Source organism: Saccostrea echinata, unplaced genomic scaffold, assembly GCF_033153115.1.
Source record: "Saccostrea echinata isolate AGI-Se365-2 ecotype Australia unplaced genomic scaffold, CSIRO_AGI_Sech_v1 ptg000117l, whole genome shotgun sequence".
In the NCBI taxonomy this organism is placed as follows: Eukaryota; Metazoa; Mollusca; class Bivalvia; order Ostreida; family Ostreidae; genus Saccostrea; species Saccostrea echinata.
This window is the reverse complement of record NW_026889866.1, coordinates 1,277,656-1,300,000: the sequence shown is the minus strand read 5'-3', so window position 1 is coordinate 1,300,000 and position 22,345 is coordinate 1,277,656. Positions and strand designations below refer to the sequence as shown.

At 33.2% G+C, this 22,345-nt stretch overlaps 1 protein-coding gene across 1 annotated transcript in view; it reads right to left on the bottom strand.

Annotated features, from left to right (window-relative positions):
* The window catches only part of LOC133177313 (fibrillin-2-like), a 17,749-nt gene extending 295 nt beyond the window's left edge, over positions 1-17,454 (bottom strand). Inside the window, exons 1-31 of the mRNA XM_061312370.1 lie at positions 17,295-17,454; positions 16,865-17,029; positions 16,065-16,181; positions 15,661-15,786; positions 15,418-15,540; positions 14,890-15,006; positions 14,268-14,522; positions 13,990-14,115; positions 13,463-13,591; positions 13,022-13,168; positions 12,321-12,443; positions 11,465-11,716; positions 11,177-11,299; positions 10,135-10,257; positions 9,723-9,851; positions 8,916-9,028; positions 8,743-8,801; positions 8,465-8,631; positions 8,152-8,224; positions 7,166-7,176; positions 6,881-6,996; positions 6,673-6,728; positions 5,405-5,589; positions 4,283-4,358; positions 4,052-4,113; positions 3,784-3,940; positions 3,513-3,573; positions 2,305-2,352; positions 1,645-1,717; positions 1,058-1,098; positions 879-942 (exon numbers count right to left, since the gene is read on the bottom strand). Of these exons, the coding sequence (XP_061168354.1) occupies positions 889-942; positions 1,058-1,098; positions 1,645-1,717; positions 2,305-2,352; positions 3,513-3,573; positions 3,784-3,940; positions 4,052-4,113; positions 4,283-4,358; positions 5,405-5,589; positions 6,673-6,728; positions 6,881-6,996; positions 7,166-7,176; positions 8,152-8,224; positions 8,465-8,631; positions 8,743-8,801; positions 8,916-9,028; positions 9,723-9,851; positions 10,135-10,257; positions 11,177-11,299; positions 11,465-11,716; positions 12,321-12,443; positions 13,022-13,168; positions 13,463-13,591; positions 13,990-14,115; positions 14,268-14,522; positions 14,890-15,006; positions 15,418-15,540; positions 15,661-15,786; positions 16,065-16,181; positions 16,865-17,029; positions 17,295-17,451 (3,564 nt within the window). The 5' untranslated portion in view covers positions 17,452-17,454 and the 3' untranslated portion in view covers positions 879-888. The remainder of the gene's footprint in view (positions 1-878; positions 943-1,057; positions 1,099-1,644; positions 1,718-2,304; positions 2,353-3,512; positions 3,574-3,783; positions 3,941-4,051; positions 4,114-4,282; positions 4,359-5,404; positions 5,590-6,672; positions 6,729-6,880; positions 6,997-7,165; positions 7,177-8,151; positions 8,225-8,464; positions 8,632-8,742; positions 8,802-8,915; positions 9,029-9,722; positions 9,852-10,134; positions 10,258-11,176; positions 11,300-11,464; positions 11,717-12,320; positions 12,444-13,021; positions 13,169-13,462; positions 13,592-13,989; positions 14,116-14,267; positions 14,523-14,889; positions 15,007-15,417; positions 15,541-15,660; positions 15,787-16,064; positions 16,182-16,864; positions 17,030-17,294) is intronic.
* Between the last annotated feature and the right edge of the window lie 4,891 nt (positions 17,455-22,345).

Here is a 22,345-nt window from a genome sequence, read left to right as displayed (position 1 = left end):
GTAAAAAAAAAAAAAAAACAGGATAATTCAATCAATAATATTAAAACTTGAATAAAGAATGTGATGTTAAACACACATAAGCTTTAATTACTCGTATCATCTTTTCCCTATAAAATGCTCAAATTTTACTTGACATTTGTTGATAACCAGAAGTCTCTGATGAGATTGTAGCTCTACTAGTTTGTACAAAGGAAGAGAAAAGTAGAACTTGCACTAGAAACTATGCAACAGCAATAAATAAAATAATTGGTTTAGTCTCTTTGTGGCAAGATTTATTGCAATCTATTTTTAGTAACCATGGCAAGACCCTTCATGAAAATCAAAAGCCGATACACAGAAATATGTATCTCAGTATAGCCTACTTGTGTGCCAAGTTATGTTGAAATCAGACCAAAACTGTAGGAAGAGTAGCATTTTAAAAGATTTCACTGAAATTTATATTTTTTAATAGTAACCATGGCAACACTGTTCATCAAAATCAAAAACCAATGCAAAGAATTAAGTATCTTGGTGTACAGTGGTGTAGCCTACTTGTGTGCCAAGTTATATTGAAATCAGACCAAAACTGTAGAATTAGTAGTCTTTTGAAAGAATTACACTTAAATTTCTATTTTTAGTAACCATGGCAACATCGTTCACTGAAATCAAAAAAACCGATGCACAGAATTACGTATCTTAGTGTAGACTACTTGTAGGCCAAGTTATATTGTAATCAGACCAAAACTGTAGGAGGTGTAGCGTTTTGAAAATTTGTTTATAGTCGACAGACGGACTGACAGGCTCCTCTGGTCTGACTGACCAGTAGTGCTAAAAATGTTCCGTCTCTAAAAATGTGTTTGAAGGCTCTGGTCGACTGCAAAAAAGTTTGTAATACAAACCTGGGAGTAATCAGTTGTATATTTGACTGGGTCTCTGATCAACCAAAGGACGTTGTAATGCAAACTACAAGAAAAAAAATGTTTGTAGTGATTTTTTTTTTTTTACCTCAACTTCATACAATTGATCAATTATGTCAGTCATTTTTTCAAAACAAAAAAAAGAAAAAAAGAAAACTTACATTGTCCTTATTTCTTAATGTGCGTCCAGATCGATGATTGTCTGAAATAAACAGACATGAATATTACTCAATACTCTTCTGTCTCTCCATTACAATAAAATTGTCATGCACTTATAAACAAATTTCTGATCAAGACTTAATGTTTGTCTGCAATCAATAGCACTTTTCAGTAAGACAATTGAACAAACACTCAAGCAGCCTTTTCCAAGTCAAAATTTGAGAGAAATCACTTTTAAACATTTCATAAAGATCATTTTTCTACAATCACTATTTTAAAAAAAAATTATAATTATTCAATTAATTCACATGCTCTTTGGGGATATATATATTTTCAACTGAACTTTGACTTAAATTTAAAAGTCTAATCATATATTATCATGTCTACGAAACAGTTAATGCTGTTGGTATGTTCTGTGAAATGTACCGGTAATGTTAGGAAAGTCAACATTTTTTCTTCAGAAACATCTATCACAAAAATGTCTTGCTGTGAGTTACTTTAATTTGGAATAAATGATATGTAATTAATGCTAAATTTAATGTGACAGCGATATAAATTGCTAGCCTCTACTTGTATGGAAATTTTGTACCTTGTAGGTGGTGCAAGACAGGATAGATACGTGGGTAGCTGGGTGGTATACCATTGTGTAGAGTAGGTCTTATCTATTAGAAACATTGGACTGAAATTAGTTTAAAACATAAACATTCTTCAAATAGTATCTAAATGTATGCCTGGGCCAGTCTCCTCTCAAGAATTTTATCATCAATGGATGAATGTACTTAGTTTGAATACTAAATATGAACGAAAGTCATTCTGTTTTATTAAGTTCAGTATTCAATGTCAGTGTTAAAGTAAGGCAAAGACAATCAGTCTCCCTTCATGCACATTTGTACACGGTGGTCCAATTTTGTTTTACTTTCATGAACTGAAATCCACCTAAAAATTGAATAGATACTTCATAGATTAAGAGAAACTTGCATTGATAATACAGCAGAGAAGGACTCTCTTATGGACTTGCAATGTTAAAGTCGTATATGGTACTGTTCAGTAGACATCACCAAAATTTTTTCTGAATGATTGTGAAGCCATCTTAAATTTGTACCAAGCTGGATAATATTAAAAAGTACTGTGTGATGATCTCAATTGAATGCAGACGTACTTGCAAAATTTACATTTTTTGACAACAATGAAACATTTAAGGTCATTGTACAAGTGCAACCAATATCATAGGGGAAAATATGATATTTACCTGTGCATGAGGTGGTCTAATGGGTCCTATACGTTGTTGAAAGGCCACCTGCAGAAAATCAAAATATTTAAAATAAGTTGTTGAAAGGCCACTTGCAGAAATACAAAATATCTAAATATTTGTAAATGACTTTATTTTGGTGGTTGGGGGATGGATGACACCCCCCCCCCCCCCCCCCAGTTATGCCCTAAGCCATCATTGCAATTATATGATCACTGATCAAAATAAAAACATACATGTATGTAGTGCAAAAGTTAACATAACATGAGGGGCTGAATATATTTTTGAATGTTCTTGATTTTACAAGAATTGCATAATACTTCAACATCACTGTCCAATGAACTTGACCTTTGACAAATGACCTTGAGTCAAGTTCATAATACACTTTCTGATCATCAGCACAAACACAATGTGAGGGATTATTCAATGTGAGTATCTGAAAAGAGGGCATGGGATTTTGGACCTCCAAACATCCCCCTTCTTCAAGGGTGTAGAGTAAAGCCCTGAAGGGGGCAGCCTCTACAAGGTCGTGGAATTTTAGACATTTACAAGGTGCATCTTTTTAAAATCCCATCATTGTTATTTCATATTTAATGCATTTTAATCTAGAATTCCAGATAAGATGCATCTTGTAACACCTCTTGTTCATCAGTAACAACATACTCAAGTTAAATTCATTTCAAGTAAGGGTTCCAAAGTTAAGGTTAAGACACAACTTCAACGTCTCATTCTCCATAGACCTTGACCTAAGACATGACCTGAGTTAAGATCAAAACTTACCTGTGGGTCAACAGCAACAACATTAGTTGCAAAATTGGAGGCAACTAGTCACCGTCTCACCATGTCATTGTCCTTGACCTTGAACTTTGATATATGACCTTGAATTAAGACTACATCTCACCATTATGTTATGGATGTCAACATACTCAAGTTGCAAATTCATTTCAATCAAAGCCCTGACATGATTTTCTTACATGCAGCTAAGACAGACAGACAACCATGCCAAAATCATCAGGTCTCCTACTGTTAGGGAGACATACATGTAATTCTATATAGCAATAGCTTTAGAAAATGATTTTTAAATTGCTAATTTAAATGTTAGAAATGTTCCAGCATGCTTACTTATATGGTGAAATACATTTTAAGTTGAAAAGAAGTATTTTCTATTTTTTAGAGAATCTCTGCACTTTTTTCCCACATTGACTTACCCTATCTCTGTTTGCAGGATTCCTATACTGTGGGCTAATAGTGTAGTTCTGAATTCTTTCCCTATAAAACAATGCTGCATGTCAGGTACAATCATAATGAATTTTAAAATATAAACATCTCTTGTAATCATGATAGTCATAGCAAAGTCTGTTGTTAACCATCAAGTACACATTAAATGTGCATGCATTATTAATAGCTGTGATAGTCCTCTTCTCATTTATTCAGATTATGAACTGGAGTTTCTGGTTACAAGAAAGAGAAATCCCCCACCTTTGTATTTTCCAGTGATGCCACTTCCTGCAGAGGAGTACACCAAGAACAATAATTAAGGTACTAAAAAGGACCCCCAGGGGTACTGCTACCCCTACCCCCACGAGTATCTGTTTGTCCTCTGTGATTATTCTGAGAGTGCTTGAAACTGCAGCAACTGTGAATAAGAAATTCTTTGTTATTTTCCAGTTAAGAACACTGTACAATGTACTATGCAAGTGTAAAGATTAAAACTTGTAACAGTTTAGAATTCACAATATTCTGATACCTGTTGATGTTCTGGTTGTTGTGGACACAGTTGTTGTTGGGGAAATTACAGTCGTACTTCCACTACAATGAAATGAATGAGGAGAGTCAATAATGATGTTACAGTTTGCTTTGTTTTGAATATTAAGCCAAAGAACCACAGAAACAAAAGATTAATGCTTAGTTTTGTTTAATCTAAATTGAAGTATTCATGATCCAATAAAGGCAATATTTTACTTTTTTTATTACTTACATCACACATATCCACCAGCTCTGAGAATCAGTTATACAGGTGGCATTTTCTGAGCAAGTCTTGCATACCACTGGAACTGTGAAGCAAAATAAATGTAAGGGTCATTTTTTGGTTCAACTTGTCAAAAGATATGTTGTAGGTTATAATTAGGGATGGCAATCGAATAGAGAATTGCCAATCGGTTAACCGCAAGACGTTTCGACCGAATAGTCGGTTAATCGTATCAAAAAATTTCGACATATCCTCCATTGTAAGCACTGCTTTACTCTAATAAACAAGACTATACAGATGTGGTACTATAATATTATGCTTATATTTGATCAGAACACTATATTTTATTTCAATTTTAATAGGCAAAAAAAAAATTAATCAATTAATAAATAAATAAAAATTTAAAAAAAAAAAAGAAAGTAAAGAAAAAAATAGATACTCATGAAATATGTCTAAAGTATCATAAACATTTGTGGAAAAAAAAAAATCAGAAGTCGTCACTGTAATCAAAACTAAGTATGTACTTTCGCTTGTTTAATAGGTAACTATAAAGGATAGTAGAGGTTAGGTACACATTAAATTCAGTTCACCGTACTCAACGATCATTTAATTAAAATCATTAAAGACACACAAGTCAGACTGGGTAATGACATGGTGTTTAAACAGCAATTAACAACTGACCAATTACCCCCGCACTGTCAAATCGGAGAGCCTTAAGTATCTAGCTTGTTAATATGGATGAAAATGCTAACATTTTAGATATTTTGATTGAATTTTCAGAATATTGTGTTCAAATTTACGCATATATTAATTTTTTCCGACTAACCGATTACAGATTTTCTAACCGATTACCATCGTTCCGACCGAGTAACCAGTTAACCGATTACAAATTGCCATCCCTAGTTATAATGTGTATTGTACTACATCAGTACCATGGAAAAAAATTCAGAACATCAGAATTTTTTAGAATTTTTTTGTTTAATAGTTAATATAAGTGTTATTCTTTGTTTCTGAAAAACTCCATAATTTTTTTTTTAAGTCAACAGAGGTATACTATGGTATCTAATGAAGAAGACAACAACAATTATGTACCCTATGCAGTATGTTCTACACAAACATCAGAAAACTAACCTTCTTGTGTTCCATCAAAGATGTCTGTATTCTTTAACAAAGGGATGCATTTACCACCAAGAGTTATGCACCCTACAGTGTCTATTCTCTCATTGACTCTTCTAGCAATCAAGGTCACAAAATCTGGGTCAGTTAAAGTTTTCAGGAAGATTGTCACATGTAATTTTGTTCCAGTGGATAAAGCACTGAAATATCAAAAGTTGATCATCATATTGTTACAAATTAACTCACAGCTGATCATGCAGTTTTTTAAAGGGAGAACTTTTTTCTGTTGGAGGATTTTAAAAAAATTTTCTGATTATCTCCCCCTTTTCTACAGTCTAGAAAGATCTATTTGAAGGTCACAAGGTCTACAAGTCCAGCACATAATGAATGGTGTATTAACATGCTATTAATTAACATGCTAAATATTAAAGACTTGCCTCTTGCAGTTAAGAAGTTTTGGGAAATATTTTTTCGTAATAGGTCAAAGGTCAAATTTAGTCAAGGTCATAAGGTTCATGGCCTAATTCCATATGACAGATCTATTATCAAACAATATACATATACAATGCATGTTCAGAAACAGTTTATAGAAATCAATTAACATGCTAAATGTCACCTCTCTTTCAGTAATTTTCAAAATATTTTTTTTGTTTTGCCAGGCAGTGCATATGCTAAGCTTCAACTAATGTTAAAAAGATCAATTGTATATCTATGATATGAAATATATTTAAAAAGTAATTTAAAAGTCAAGTTTAAAAGGTATCTCTTATCTTGGTATTCAAAAAAAAATTAAAGAAAAAAAATAAGAATTCAGTATCAAGGCTATAATAAAAAAAATTCCTAGATTCTCACCAGAATTTTTTGAAAAATCGAGGCGGGTGGGCAGATTTTATTTTATATTTGTTATTTTTTCCAATGTGCAGATTTTGTGTTGACCTGATCATTCGGTGCAGGTTTATCTATAATGCTCATATAAAAGTCATAGTAGAGGTCCATTTAAATATGCATATTTCTTACTACTCATCATCACCAGTCTTTCACAACCAGTGATCATTGTTTTTAATACATATTACAGTAATAACCATCTTGTCAGCTGTCAAATTCATGCCAACTTTCGCGGGATTTAAAACAAAAGTTGAATGGTAGTTGAATACTGATCCCGATCAGAATCAACACGAAGTAAAACGGAAATTAAAAAATCAAGGCAGGGGTAAAAAATCGGGGCAGGTGGGGATGAGAAACTAGGAATTTTTTTATTATGGCAAAATTCTTGAATCACTTACGATATTGTTGATAACTGGATTCTGTCTACCACTGGAAGGTTCAATATTCCATTAAGCTAGAAAAGAGTATAACTTACTATGATTTATAGTTCAAGAAAACTGCACTTCATTCAACAAGTACCTTTATCAGGTAAAAGGAAATTGACACATTCTTACTGCATACTGTACTAGTTTGGTGCTGACATGAAAGCAGTAATTTTATACTTACAGTTGAAATAACAGAGTTCTCGAACACAGCATACTTTATATCAACTCTATCTGCCATAAATGGTTCATAACTCAGAGCCAATGTTATTTTCAGAGGAACTGCATTTGTTGTGCTTACTAAATAAAATTGAAAAGTTAAGAATGAGCCATTATAATAATAGATATGTACAATCGATATAAATATTTTGTACATTAAATTATGAATAATGCTTTTTCATCAGAGGAATAATTTTTCAAAGACAATTATCACTGATACATCAATTCAGATTAAGTAAGTGTAACGTACCTGAAATTGGTCTGTAAAAGAAATAAAAACAAGAATTTTCATACAGTCATGCTATTAATAGTATAATATTGAGACTCTAACTTCATGTACTGGTCACAGACCAGAAGATCTTAACCATTGATAGAGTCAGAGACTGTCATGGATATAAAGGCATATTCACATATTAATTTGAATGAAAGACTTTTTCTTGTAAGGCAAAATATTTTACCCTTCATACATATCATTGTTCAAAAAATACAGTTGAACTTCGTTATCTTGAACATGGATATCTCAAATACCATGGATATGTCTAAGTGACTGGGAAGTCCTTAATTACCACGCATTTCTTAAGTATTTTATCCTAGATATCTCGAACCCTCGGATATCTCGAAGTTTTTTCTCTGTCTCATCGAGTTCGAAATAATGAGGTTTGACTGTATACCATTTAAATGACAAGTGGCCCAAGGCAAACAATGCTCACCTGAGTAACCAAATAGACATACACAAATAAAACCCCTTGCTTATATAATGACTTCAGCAAATTTAATTCAAAGTATATGTGGAAAGCTTAATGACAACTCACAGATATTTCTTACATGTGAATAAAATAGCTGGTTTACGGTATGAGCCCTAAGGCTTCTCTACACATTTACAGCCTTACAAGCTTGCATGGACAAATGAACAGAAGAAAGGGCAATTTCTTTATATAGCCTCATTGGGAGATATACTGGTAACAATAAACCCCAGACTAAATTGTTATTAGGTTATTGCACAAAAATTAAAATTCAATTTTAAGTAACAGTTTGTCACAATGGAGTCAAAACCAATTGTAGCTACTTTTCCATCAGAACAATGTATAAATTAGATGGTCAAATGATATTGCTAGTTATAACCACCTCATTCTAATTCTTCAGAAGTAAATTATCTGGGAAATTTATAGAAAACAAACAGATGAATGACCAACTTTCATCACAAAAGCTCACTTGTGCATTTAGAGAAATGTTTACCTGCAAACATAGTTGTAATTCACCTGGATATGACACTTTTCAGTGGATAGACAAAATAAACAAGGGGCGGGTTCTGCAAAAATAATATTGGTATGTATAAATGAAACCAAAATTTAATCATCATAATGAATTGAGGTTTTGTTCACCCTGCAATATTCCCCGCTAAAGATGAACATAGCAAAACTGTTAGTTGTAAGTACCATTTGTAACTGTTGTTAGATAGAATCTTTAACCAAGTATATGCCCACTTAATATAATATGAGTTATTGTGTGAACTTTGTAAAGATTCTAGTCAAGTTCAACCAACACTTACTATAAGGTACTGATGTAACTGGGTTTTCTAGTACAGCATATTTTGTTCCCTGTAACTGTACTCCTGTTTGGTAAATGTTCTGTAGAACTGTACTCAACTGTGCTTCCAACTCCACTGTGACATTTGTGTTAAACTTCACTTGTATGTCAAACACAGTACTGCTCTCACTGTAAATGCAGTAAAAAGATGATTCATTTACCGCTATACTATTATATCTGAATGATGCTTAATTCATACAAGTCAAAACACAGCAATGAACCAATGTCATACCAACTTACCTTATTCTAAAAATCTTGACAGACTTCAAATTCTGCATGTTTACAAAAAAGGACTGTGTCTACATAAAGAATAATATGAAATTTTAATGTCCTATCCCTTTTGTCATGTCAAGTCACATCAGGGTCTGTGAAACTTAAAACCAAAATAAGATACATGTATAACATGTACATACCTCAGTTTCCATGTCCTCCTTAAGATTTTTGTAGATCAGTGAAGAAGGGTTATAGTAGTCAGATTGGAAATAGATATTTGTCTTCATCTGTACATTTACTGTTGAATTAACATCTGAAAACAGCAAACTTTATAAATATTTATCATTTATTTTTCTCCACATGTATTAAAACAAAGACCATGAAATTTCTGTTTTGGCTAAGTTATAAGCTCCAAGTATGAATATTATACCTACATGAACAAGTTGTCCTGTCCATGTTTAGTGAATACCTACATGAACTAATTGTCCTGTCAGTGTTAAGTGAATACGTAGTACATGAACAAGTTGTCCTGTCCATGCTTAGTGAATACCTACATAAACAAGTTAGTGAAAACCTACATGAGTAAGTTGTCCTGTTAGTGTTTAGTGAATACCTACATGAACAAGTCATTCTGTCAGTGTTTAGTAAATACCTACAAGAACAAGTTGTCCTGTCAGTGTTTAGTGAATACCAACATGAACAAGTTGTCCTGTCAGTGTTTAGTGAATACCTACATGAACAAGTCGTCCTGTCAGGGTCTAGTGTATACCTACATGAACAAGTTGTCCTGTCAGTGTTAAGTGAATACCTACATGAACAAGATGTCCTGTCAGTGATTAGTGTATACCTACATGAACAAGTTGTCCTGTCAGTGTTTAGTGTATACCTACATGAACAAGTTGTCCTGTCAGTGTTTAGTGTATACCTACATGAACAAGTTGTCCTGTCAGTGTTTAGTGTATACCTACATGAACAAGTTGTCCTATCAGTGTTTAGTGTATACCTACATGAACAAGTTGTCCTGTCAGTGTTCAGTGTATAGCCGTTAGGACAGAAACAGAAAGCTAGTCCTCCCTCCACTCTACATCCATATTGACAGGAATCACCCGTGGCAACACAGGGGGAGGTAGACAAATCTGCAAACAATTCGTTTGTTAAGAAAATTCAATATATTGGTGATATGCCATCAAAAAGCACTACACTGATAAGAAATCTTTCAGGAATATTCCATATAATAATACATTAATATAACCTTAAACCGAAAATTCTTAAAATGTGTTCACATGTGCTTACTAAATCAACCTTTCTTGACTTCAAGTTCTCAGCTGGGTGAATGAATTACTAACTGAATTGAACCATTAATACTGAGGCTTCAACTTCCCCGATATGTCAAAAAATTACGAGAGAGAGAGAGATTACCTTTAATACACTGATTGGAACCAGTCAGATAGAATCCTTCATAACAGAAGCAGTAGTACCCTCCTATTGTGTTAAGACACTGTTGTTGACAGTCTGATGTCTCTAGTGTACACTCATCAACATCTACAATCAAAGGTTACATGTAATTGTCTTCCAAATATATGGACTGTAATCAGTATTAAAGGTTCAAATATAGTGTTAAATTTCCAGTTCATTTTTTTTTCAACCTAAGAGATAAAAAAGTAAAGTTATGCAGATTAAAACTACATTCAAAAACAATGCCAATTAAGGTGGAATGACTCTCTGATAACTAAAGACAGATAACATCCCCAATAATCCTGAAATGTCCAACAGTTTATCTTAACAGAATTTAATAATGGAGACCATTCTATAGTAATTTCAATCAAAACCACTTTAAGATGCAAGCAATGACCCCCCCCCCCCCCCCCCCCCTAATTTTTGATATTTTATTAATAACATTCGACTTTAACCATTTTCACGTTTTTTTAACTGTTACAAATTGAAATATTTCCACCTCTTAATAAACAATTTAAAAAGTGCAGTAATTTATCATGTACCAGTTATAGAATTTTAATTTTTTAGGATTTTCTTTCCAAAAAAGATATTTTAAAGAAAGATAACCGTTGTTGATAGATGCATCTTTTAAAGCACATGCAGATAACAATGTGATATTCTGATATATGGGGAAGTGCTTCTTTATTATATATTCTGATATGAATTTAATATGTATGACACTAAATATTATTTTCATAATATTATATACCTCATATTTTTACTTTAAGTTGTGATAATAAATCATTGCTCTTTTTATTCACTGTGTCAAATTTTTTTCGTATCATGATTAAATATAAAAATCATTTTTGAAAAAGTAAGCACTGCTTCATACTTCATATGATCATTTCCCATTTGAATCTAATACTTTTGTTGTTGATGAAATCAATGTTGGGAATTTTAAATTTATTTTGGTGAAATTTAGAGTAGGAGTCATTACACTTCATAATAACCACCATGTTTTTCTTACCTTCACAAGTGCTGTTGTCTGATCTGAGTTGGAACCCATCAGTACAGGAGCACCTGTAGCTTCCTTTTGTGTTAATACATCTCTGTGTGCAAAGGTGTTGGTTAGTAGAACACTCATCAATATCTGAAACAACAACCAAAACACCAGTCACTGAATCTTGAAGAAGGTAACATTATAAATTGTTAAATCAAAATTGAAGAATCAAAATGTATCTTTACTCGTGTTTAGAAACATTTTGGAGATTTTTGGATCATTGAGTCACGTTAGTTTCCATGAGAAATGTTCTACCTTGACACAGATTGTTGGAGTCTCTTTGGAAACCGTCTTCACAGACACACAGACGAGTGAAGTTGACATGAACACATTTCTGATGAGTACCACATGAGGTGTTACTACAGTCATCAACATGTTGTGAGCAGTGGAGACCAGTCCAGCCCTGTTTACACACACAACCAGTCACAGGGTCACATCTTAAGGCACCACGTCCACAGCCACAGGAATTTGTGCAGTTATCTCCCCATTTTCCCATATCAGCACAACCTTAAATGATAGGTAAGTATCAAAAGTTTGGTCCAGGCAGGACTAATATTTACTTGGAAATGGACTTGCTCTAAAAACTTAACCCTGGCCACTCATGTGTAATTAAAATATATATGTCAAATGCAATATCCAAAGCAAGTTTGATGGTTTTGAATCCCTAAATGCATCAACCATGCAAGTTTGGTCCAGGCTTACAATGGACCCCTTTCAAATACTTAAACCTGTTCATTCATCCAGAAAATATTGGCCAGACACAACCTCCAAAGCATGACTTGTAATAAGCATACTAAGATGTATCATCAATGCAATTTGGTCCAGGTAGGGCTTACACTGACTTGAGCAAAAGACATGCTCCAAATATTTTACCCAAGACTAAGGGCATTTAGCATAGGCTATCCTTGAATTCATCAAGTTGAGCGAAAAAACTCTTTCTTTTAGCTCTTTATTGTAGGTATTTTCATTTAATATGGCCAATATTTTAACTGGGATGGTCAATTTCACATCTCTTTCATCATTTTAGATTAGATTTTGCACTATACACTAACACTTCCATACTTCATTAAAAGCAACAACTGCAATTAGAGATAAATTTAGCATTTCTTACTGATACAAGTTTTCCTATCAGTGTCCAGTGTGAATCCTTTGGGACACTCACAGATAAATCCACCCCAGGTATTCGAACAACTGTGAGAGCAGCCAGATATACCCATCCAACATTCCTGAAGGTCTGTGAAAAATATATCAATGTCAAATCCACAAAATTATTTTCATCAAGCCTTCTTAGACTACACCCAAAGCTACAAATTTATACATGGGTCTTAGCCATATCTAACACTTCTCCTTGAGCAATCAGAAGGAAGTGTAAAAACAATTTGTTCTGTATAAGATGAACATCAATAATCCTGGTGGTTAATATTTTTAGGGTGATAGGTCATGGTCCTTTTCTCTAAGCTTGATGTCATATCACTGGTTCCTAAGATAGTTAGACAATCAGGGCTTTCAGAAAGATTAGAAACATGTGGTACTTTTACAGAAACAGGAGGTATCTTGTGGAAGCGATTTTAATTAAATATGTTAACAAATTTTTCTCCATCTAATACTGGCAGGTACAATCATGATTTCAGCCAGGTAATGTACTGGGTACTGGCAGATTTCGAAAGGTCTGGACAATATACCAAATATGGAATTTTTAGTGTTTCTTATAGGTGATATTGCTAGCTTACAGTATAAAGGTTAAAGTTGCCAGCTGATTTTATAAAGTCTAGAATACTATATGATATAAACTATACCAAGGACTCCACCTACCATTACAGAGAGTGAAATTATCCTTTTGTATAGGAGAGTAACCAGCCCTACAGAAACATACAGGATTTCCTCCTCCATCCACAGTACACCCCCCATAGGTATGGTCACAGAAGTTCCACTTGTTACTACTTCTGCAGGGGTTAGACACTAAAAGCATGGAAAATACAGTAATAAGCAAATCCTCTCTCTTATTTTGAACTTGTTGAATACATATCAAGTCAAATGTTTAAAGTTACTCTGTCCTTTTACCATGGTGAAATAGAATGTTTTCTTGGTCCATTTTTTCACAATATTCATGAATATAAATACTTCAAGATTTATTTTGTTGATCTTGTTTTCAATTTTCTGCATATTTAACTCTTAAACATAAATTCATACATCTTCTGCAATTAACTTGAATTTTGAGAGTGAACTTCAGTGGTTACAATACTGCTTAGTTACCCTCAGAAAGACACTCTCTTCCACTGATCTGTAAGTTGTATCCAGTTTTACATGTACATCTGTAGCTTCCAATTGTATTTACACAATCATGTTGACAATTGTGTAACATATCAGAGCACTCATCCAAATCTGCAAGGAAAAGAAGAATGGTATCTTTTTCAGGAAACTCCAAGTCAATTCAATTCCTCCCGCTCCCATATGAGTATAATGGTGAAATCCATTTTTTGTTATGGGAAACCCCAAATATCTGTCTGATAAGAACATAAAATAGGATATGCTCTATGTCACTGTGTAATATTCTAAGAAAAATCTCAGTTAATTTTATTCAGTGGTATAGGAGGAGTTGTAAATAAAAGATGGGTACCCCATGTGTTACGGATGAACCTCGGAACAGACTCCCCCCCCCCCCCCCCCCCCCCCCCGTCACTATAAACCCCCACTTTTCAAGCAGGGGGGATAATAACATTCTAGTCTTTATATATCATTGAGAAAAATATTGTATCATTATACAGATTCTTTATGCCTACCTTGACAAGTGCCATTAACCCTTATATACCCTTTGTCACACACACAGGTATAATTGTCTGTAGTGTCTACACAAACTTCATCTACTGTACAGGCATTCAGAGCCCAGGTATTGCAAGCACTGGAATCTGTAATGTAGATCCAAGGGAAAATGTTATTGTTTCATGTTGTTACTTATGAGAAAATTGCGACAGTAATACATGAAGTTGAATCATTGTCAACAGTTACCAGGAACTGCAAAAATAAAACTGATTATATCATCAACTCAAAACAAACTCACATTCACAAAGTCCTGTACTGGTATTCCTCTGGTAGCCATTTTCACAAATACAGGCATATGATCCATAGGTGTCTGTACAGACTTCAGGGGACTGACACAGGCTGACATCCTCACACTCATTGATGTTAATGTCACAGAACCTCCCAGACCAGCCAGGCTTACACACACAGCCAATCACATTGTTACAGTACAAGGCATGATGGGTACAGTCACATGACATCTCACAGTTCTGTCCCCAGTGATCAAGGTCACAAGCTGATGAATTAAAATTTTATGAGCTGTGTATTTTTTAAAGTGTAGATGTAGGTTTTACATGGTAGTATTTGACAGTCCACTCAGAAGTATACATAAATTATTGTAAACCAAATTCACACAGTCATTTAATTGTATAGCAGATAAAGCTTGTATTATTCAAAATTGAATATAACTTGGAAACCAGAAAATTTTAGGAGGACATTACTCCATACAACAGCAAACTAGATTTTCTTTTACCTTGACATTACATAAAACTTTGAACTTGACATCCATAGTCTCCAAAGTTCAAAGGGTATGATCAATTAAGGCCATGAAAAGCAGACCAAAAACAAAAGCCTAATATTTTTTTAAATTTCAGGACACTAACCCTTGCATGATCTGTGGTCTGACTGAATAGTATATCCATCATAACATCCACACTCCACACTCCCATTAGTGTTCTGGCAGCTGTGTGGGCAAGGTGCATCAAGACACTCATCAATTTCTAAGAAAATAAGTAAACAATTAATTACTTATTCTTTATGAAACTTTATACTCCCTGTATAAACCAGATGTCTCTGACAAGACTGTAGCTCTACTAATTATACTTACTATTATAGTTGCACCTGGACGTATTACCTTTTTCAAAAATTTTACTTTAATTTACAGAATAAAGTACATAATTATACTTTCAAGTTGATGGTTTCTGAGATTTTCCCAATTTTTTTTATTGAAGTCAAACCTAAAATTTAACAGAGTAGCATTTTGAAAGAATATTGCAGATTCACTCAGTAGAACACCATGACAACAATGATGGCTGAAATAAAATTTTAAAGACTATTGTTTTAATTCATTTTTTGATGAAACTGTCAATTAAATCAGTTTATTCTAAAGATTAACAGGAAGTGGGATATACCTTCACAAGATGAGTCTGCCTTCATTCTGTAACCAAGGTAACAGAAGCACTCTGGTTCTCCTGTGCTATTAATTCTACATCCCTGGGGACATTGTCTAACAACGCAAGGAGGTTCTACAGAGGCTAGGTATCAAAAAACAAGTTTAAATTTGAAAGCTAAGATAAAATAAACAAATCGACTCAACGAAAGTACATCAATATACTAATCGATTCTTCTCAATTTGCATGAATTAACTCTGGTACCTTTAAAACAAGTCTGTCTGTCTGTGTGTAGCTGATACCCTGTAGAACAGACACAGTAGTAGGACCCCTGGGTGTTTACACACTGATGCTCACAACCACTTGTCCTCTCTCTACATTCATCAACATCTGCAGTGACATTTTGGGGTTAAAATACTAGATATTCATATCCTTGTAAAAATTCTCTGACAAGAACTTAAAACACTATTTAAAATTGCTATAATGTGGTCCTCAGCGACCCCATGCAAACAATTTGCAAGATTTTCATTAGAACTTGAATGTCTGCAGTTCTACATTTGATATAAATATTGCAGATTACTTTATTCTTTAATGAAAACATTACAAACACTCTGAAGTAAAATGCTAAATATGTTGGAAATATTAAAAAAAATGATGACTGAACCTACCTACACACTGGTAACCATGTAATCTGAACCCCGTCTCACACTCACAAACAAAAGACCCATCTGTGTTGACACATCTCTGACTGCATTGACTGGTGTGTAGGGCACACTCATCAATATCTGAAAATGTTCAAATTCCTGGTATATATACTTTAACATCAGCACCAGCACTTCTCTTAGTTTTGACAGAGAAAATCTCAGTTTCAATACAAGCTCTACAGTTCTAGTACATGTACATGGATTAGTAAGATGCAGGAATGTCACATGTTAAACCTGTGTCTTTTAAAAATAAAAAAATAAAGTTTCCTACGTTACCCATTGATTATCCCTGCACATCAGGTCAATGAAATATCCCTATTGGATTTTCATACCCAGACTTGGATACTGTTCTCAAATTGGGCTATTTTTCATATTGACTTCATAATATTTCAGAGCCATTCTCGGTAAGGATTTGCACTTTTATATAAGAGGTGTGGCATGCATATTCACAGATTTCCTCCAAACTTAACATAAAGGCTTTCCTCAAGAAATTTTTTTTTTGGAAATCTGGGATGTCACAGATGAATGGTTAACATATTTGAAAATAGTATAAAGTACTGTGAGTACTATATCCATTACATCAACAACAGGGATGGCAAGGACGTTTTTGTAAGATATGAAATTTTACACTTCTGTGTATTGTCAAAATAATTCAAATTGGAAATATTCATAACCTCATAGAAATGAAATTCCAATACCACATACATGACTGTATAACTAAGGATCGATCAAGTTTGAAGATCAATTTAATATGCTCATCTTACCAATACACTTAAGAGAGCTAGACAAGGTGTAGCCCACAGGACAGGCAGAACACTGATAAGTCAGTCCCCGGGACCTCTGGACAGAGGGGGTCAGATCCTGGCAGTCTGAGCTTGTGTTACACGGATTACCAAGGCAACCATTCTCATCCATATTACATGTTGGACCTGTTAATCCCAGTTAGTCTAATTAAGTACATTATTAATTGACATACATGTATTTCTACTAAGTGGCTTCTAATACCAAAATTGATTGTCATGATTAATTTGGAAATTCTGCACTGGCATTTTATCAACAGTATATGTATGATGAATTTTGTAAACTTTTAAAACTAATCATTGACAAGTACCCAACCTTGAAATGATGTATCCCTTACTCTTTTTGTGACAAATTTAATTCAGTTATACTCTCAAATCTGGCAGAAAATCTCACCTGTCCATCCTGTTTCACATTCACACTCTACAAGAAAGAAGGAGGGTTGTTCCTGTGGGATGACATTGTCAAAATTACAGGTGCCCCGCCCACTACAGCCTGGACACAGAATGATGTCAGGGATCACAGTGGCAGATACAAGGGAATTCTGATCCATGGCATAGATCCTGTCAACAACAAAGCACCCTATAATATGTTCTATAGACAAGATCCTGCTGACAACAGAGTACACTAGATTACTTATAATATGCTCCACAGCTTAAATCTTGTCAACAATAGAGTAAACTAGATTACATAATATACTCCACAGCTTTAATCCTGTCAACAAAATACACTAGATTACCTATGGACCACAGCTTAGATCTTGTCGACAACAGAGTACACTAGATTACGCTCCACAGCTTAGATCTTGTCAACAACAGAGTACACTAGATTACTTATAATCAAACCTTGCCAAGTACTTATGTCAGTCAGAGACTAGTTTTCTATTTTAATCAATAAACATTTCACTGATTTGCATGACTGTCACTGCTGAACTAAGAGAATCTAAAATAGTAATTCTGTTTCATAGAAATGTTAGAAGTACCGTATATACGCGCCTATAAGTCGGTCCGCCTATAAGTCGGTTGTATTTTTTAAGCTTCAATTAGAGGGATTGACCCACTAAAATACCTATCTTTTTATAACTCGCGTATAAGTCGGATAAGGAGTTTTGGACCAAAGTTTAACTCCCAAAAAACCGACTTATGGGCGAGTATATACGGTAACAGTTGACTGAAAAAGTTGAAGGTGCCTAAAAATACACAACACCTTCCATTTTAACTTGATCAATTCCATTTGATCAAAAGCTGTGTATGGTTGTTAAGTACAAAAAAGACAACTGAAATCTATGCATACTTTAAACAATTTATTTTCCAATTCTTACCAAATGCTTGTTAAAGAAACCATTATATATCTGGCATGTCTTAACAACTGTTTGTTAAGAACATGAAAAATAAGCTGAAGGAATTCTTAAATAATTGCTTGTTAAATAAAATTAAGTAAAACTGTTACACTTTTATACAGAGTTTTAACAACTGTTTGTTAAGACTACCCAAAGAATTCCACAAGATATATTCTTAACAACTGGTTGTTAGAAATGCAAAGGAAGATGAACAGAATAAAGTCTTAACAACTGCTTGTTAAGAATACCAAAAAAATTTCACAAGGTATATTCTTAACAACTGGTTGTTAGGAATGGAAAGGAAGTCAAACGGAATAAAGTCTTAACAACTGCTTGTTAAGAATACCAAAAGAATTTCACAAGATATATTCTTAACAACTGGTTGTTAGAAATGGAAAGGAAGTCAAACGGAATAAAGTCTTAACAACTGCTTGTTAAGAATACCAAAAGAATTTCACAAGATATATTCTTAACAACTGGTTGTTAGAAATGCAAAGGAAGACAAACAGAATAAAGTCTTAACAACTGCTTGTTAAGAATACCAAAAGAATTTCACAAGATATATTCTTAACAACTGGTTGTTAGAAATGGAAAGGAAGTCAAACGGAATAAAGTCTTAACAACTGCTTGTTAAGAATACCAGAAGAATTTCACAGGATATATTCTTAACAACTGGTTGTTAGAAATGGAAAGGAAGTCAAACGGAATAAAGTCTTAACAACTGCTTGCTAAGGATGCTAGAAGTAGGTCCATGGAATCCTTTTAAAATTTGCTAGAAAACCGGGATAAAAATTGACAATTGACAATCAATTAAAATTATTAAGCAAATATAGCACATACAAGTTTAATGAAATATTCTTTTCTTAACAACTAGTTGTTAGAGGACCAAGGCTAGACAACTCAGGAAACATTGGGAAAAATGTCTTAACTTTTTAATAAAAAGATTAGGAGTATGTTCAAGATATTTTCTTAACAACTGCTTGTTAAGAAAGCTATGTTTCAATTAATGCAATTCTTTTAAGGATACACCAAAGGTTTCCAAATGCCAGAATTTAATTTACATGTAATTCTTTCATTATCAAAGATAACATAATAAAGGTATATATCATTTGAAAGCTTGTTAAATTTACTATTTAATTATCCTAATTTAAACTTTAATTAATAACTTATTTAAAAATTATTTAAATATTAATGTAAATTTTAGTGCATAAATATTTTATAAATCAACCTTTTTTGTATTTAACCCCTCAAAGTGGTCATTTTGCCTCAAGGTAGATTAAAGATTGAACTTAAAAACTGTATCTCAGATTTTTTATAAATCTTCTAATTCAAAAGTTACAGCCATTTGCTCTTCAATATTATCAATTTATTAGCCTAATTTAACATTTTCCTCAATAATTCCAAAACTAAGCTAGATATCAAAAATCTGAGATACGGTTTTGTGAACACACATTTGAGAAGCAACCCATCCAATTTTCAGAGAAATTGGTCAATAAATAAGGGAGCTGAATCCTTTGAAATAATACCACACACTGTCTGATCTTACTTTATAGTAGAAGGCAAAAACCCATTACACAACAAAATCTGCCAAAGCTAGAAATATATGACACCTTAGAGATTCAGCTTTGGATACCTGTCACTTGGCCATATTTCCTATGCATATTCACAAAAATGGGAGGTTCTTTTCTGTATTTAGATGCTTTTATTTAAGTAAAATAGGTTCAATTCTGAATCAGAAAGATTTCCCGGCAAAATGGCAAGAGCTAAGCTCCACCTTCATATTAATATTAGACATGATAAATTGTTCATCGAGTTTTCCTAAAAAAGTCTTGCAGTAGGTTTACTTGTTCTTCTCTATTACTCCCAAGTATTCAACAACTGCCACAGTGTAATATTCTATTCCTCTTCTGTAATACCCTGTAAAAAATATACATCATTTGAGTGGTAAAATTCATATTCTTTGATATTTTTTCTATCTAATATATTATCAAATAAACCATTAATTGAATTTTTACATTCACCAAACAAATTTATTATATTTGTGCATAATGCTGGACAGATTTAGGCAGAGAAGTGTGATGGGGTAAACATGGAATTTGACCTCAGATACTTAAAAAAAAGGTAAGAACTATGAATAAAGAACTGCATTTTGTATCTTTATTTTTTTTTCTAAAAATGTGGCAAAATGAGCCAGTACTTCCTAATGGAAACATATCCAATAAAAGAGGTTAGGACAAGTCCCAGAGATGAGTAAACCAAGACCCTGCAGGAGATCCCCCCCCCCCCCCCCCCCCCAAATATTTCTCATAGACGTTAAGCAGCCAAAATTGCCATCAGATTTGTTCCCTTTTCCAGACTTTGTGTATTGCAAAAAGTCTTTATCTAAGCAATTAATACCATTGTCATTTGCTGGACAATATTAAAAAAAAAATCACACTGTACAATTTCAAATTAGTTTCCATTACTTTATACTGGATTTATTATGAAAGAGGCTAGACAACAAGATAATTTTATCCAAGACTGAGCAATTAAATTCCTTTGCTTAATTCCCAAGAGATCTAGATAACATCTGCCTGATCAGAGATGCTCTACCAGTTAATTCCTCACAGGAAACTCATTAATTTATCTCTAATTCAACATCTAATTTGTTATTAAAATTCTTCTTGACAACTGCTTGATAATTACACCAATGTGGAATTTCTCTCTTGTTTTTGACACAAGCAAAACGTTATTATATTTATTAAAAATTGTTGTAAAGTTAGCAATGAGAAAAAAACTGTGTATTTTCTTGATGAAACATTTTATTAAATATCTGCAATATTCTTACATCTTTTGGGACTGTATAATTTAAAATGTAAAGACATATATATATATATATATATATATATATATATATATATATATATATATATATATATAAATTTTGCCTTAAATGAAGGTCAAAGTGCCCTTTAAATAGGATGCGACAAACCCTCTATTTAAGATGCATCAAATGGCCGAGTATTACGGTTCTTGGTCTAAAAGTTATCTAGTAATGAGCCGAACAGGATTTTCCCCTTTCTTGACAATAACATCTTAATTAAAGGTCACAATGACCTATTTTTAGAGTGAAACACACCTTTTACACAAGATGTACCAGCGAACAAAGTTTCTTAATTCTATGCTCATAGTATAAAAATTATGAGCCGGACACGAAAAAGTAAACAGACAGACATATGGACAAACATAAACGCCATAACAAAATATGCCCTGCCTTAAGATGAGCGTAAGAAATTATAATTCTCAGGCAGATTATTATTTCAAATATCCTCATTCAATTGACAAAATGAAAGCTTTATTACAGCAGAAGAAAAGAATTATGACATCTTAGTGAACCAGTTGCTGCGTAAAAAATCGTCCATTTGACAATTTTGAAGAAGTCAATAGAAATAGCTGTTTAATATTGTTTCTTTACCACTTTAGGGCGTAAAGTCACTTTGTATTATAGTTCCTGTAACGAATTCCATTTATAGGGTATGAAATACACTGTTGATTAATTACATGCGTTCAAATGCTTTACCTCACAAAGACCAAACATTTTTCATATGAACGTAATTTGTAAATATGTTTTAAAAATCAAAGCATAGATTTATATGGCACCACTTCCTATTATTATATTATGACAATGAGCATTAGACTTGATTTGGCAGATTTTTCTTTGAAAACTTGTATTGCTTAATATGAGGAAATATTTGTCCAGTCCTATCTTTTCTCTGTGTCATGATAACAGATCAAAGAGTCCGTTATATATAAAGATTACCTAATGTCGAGAGAGAGAGAAAGAGAGAGAGAGAGAGAGAGATTACCCTAGGTTTTTAATCTTAGTCGATGCCATCGAGTATAACATAAATTCGATCGTTTTTTTAAAACTCCACAAGACAATCCCATTCTTTCATTCACTGCTTCATATTCTTTTAGGGTATCAGAATCTGTAACCAAGATTATACATTTATTACGAGATATTTCAATGAATCATTACATTTCATTGTTATTTAGTAAATGGATTAGTTCCGGTTGACAGTGAAGAATATCGGTACTTCGATTTCATTTTGAGTGAGAAGTCCAACGA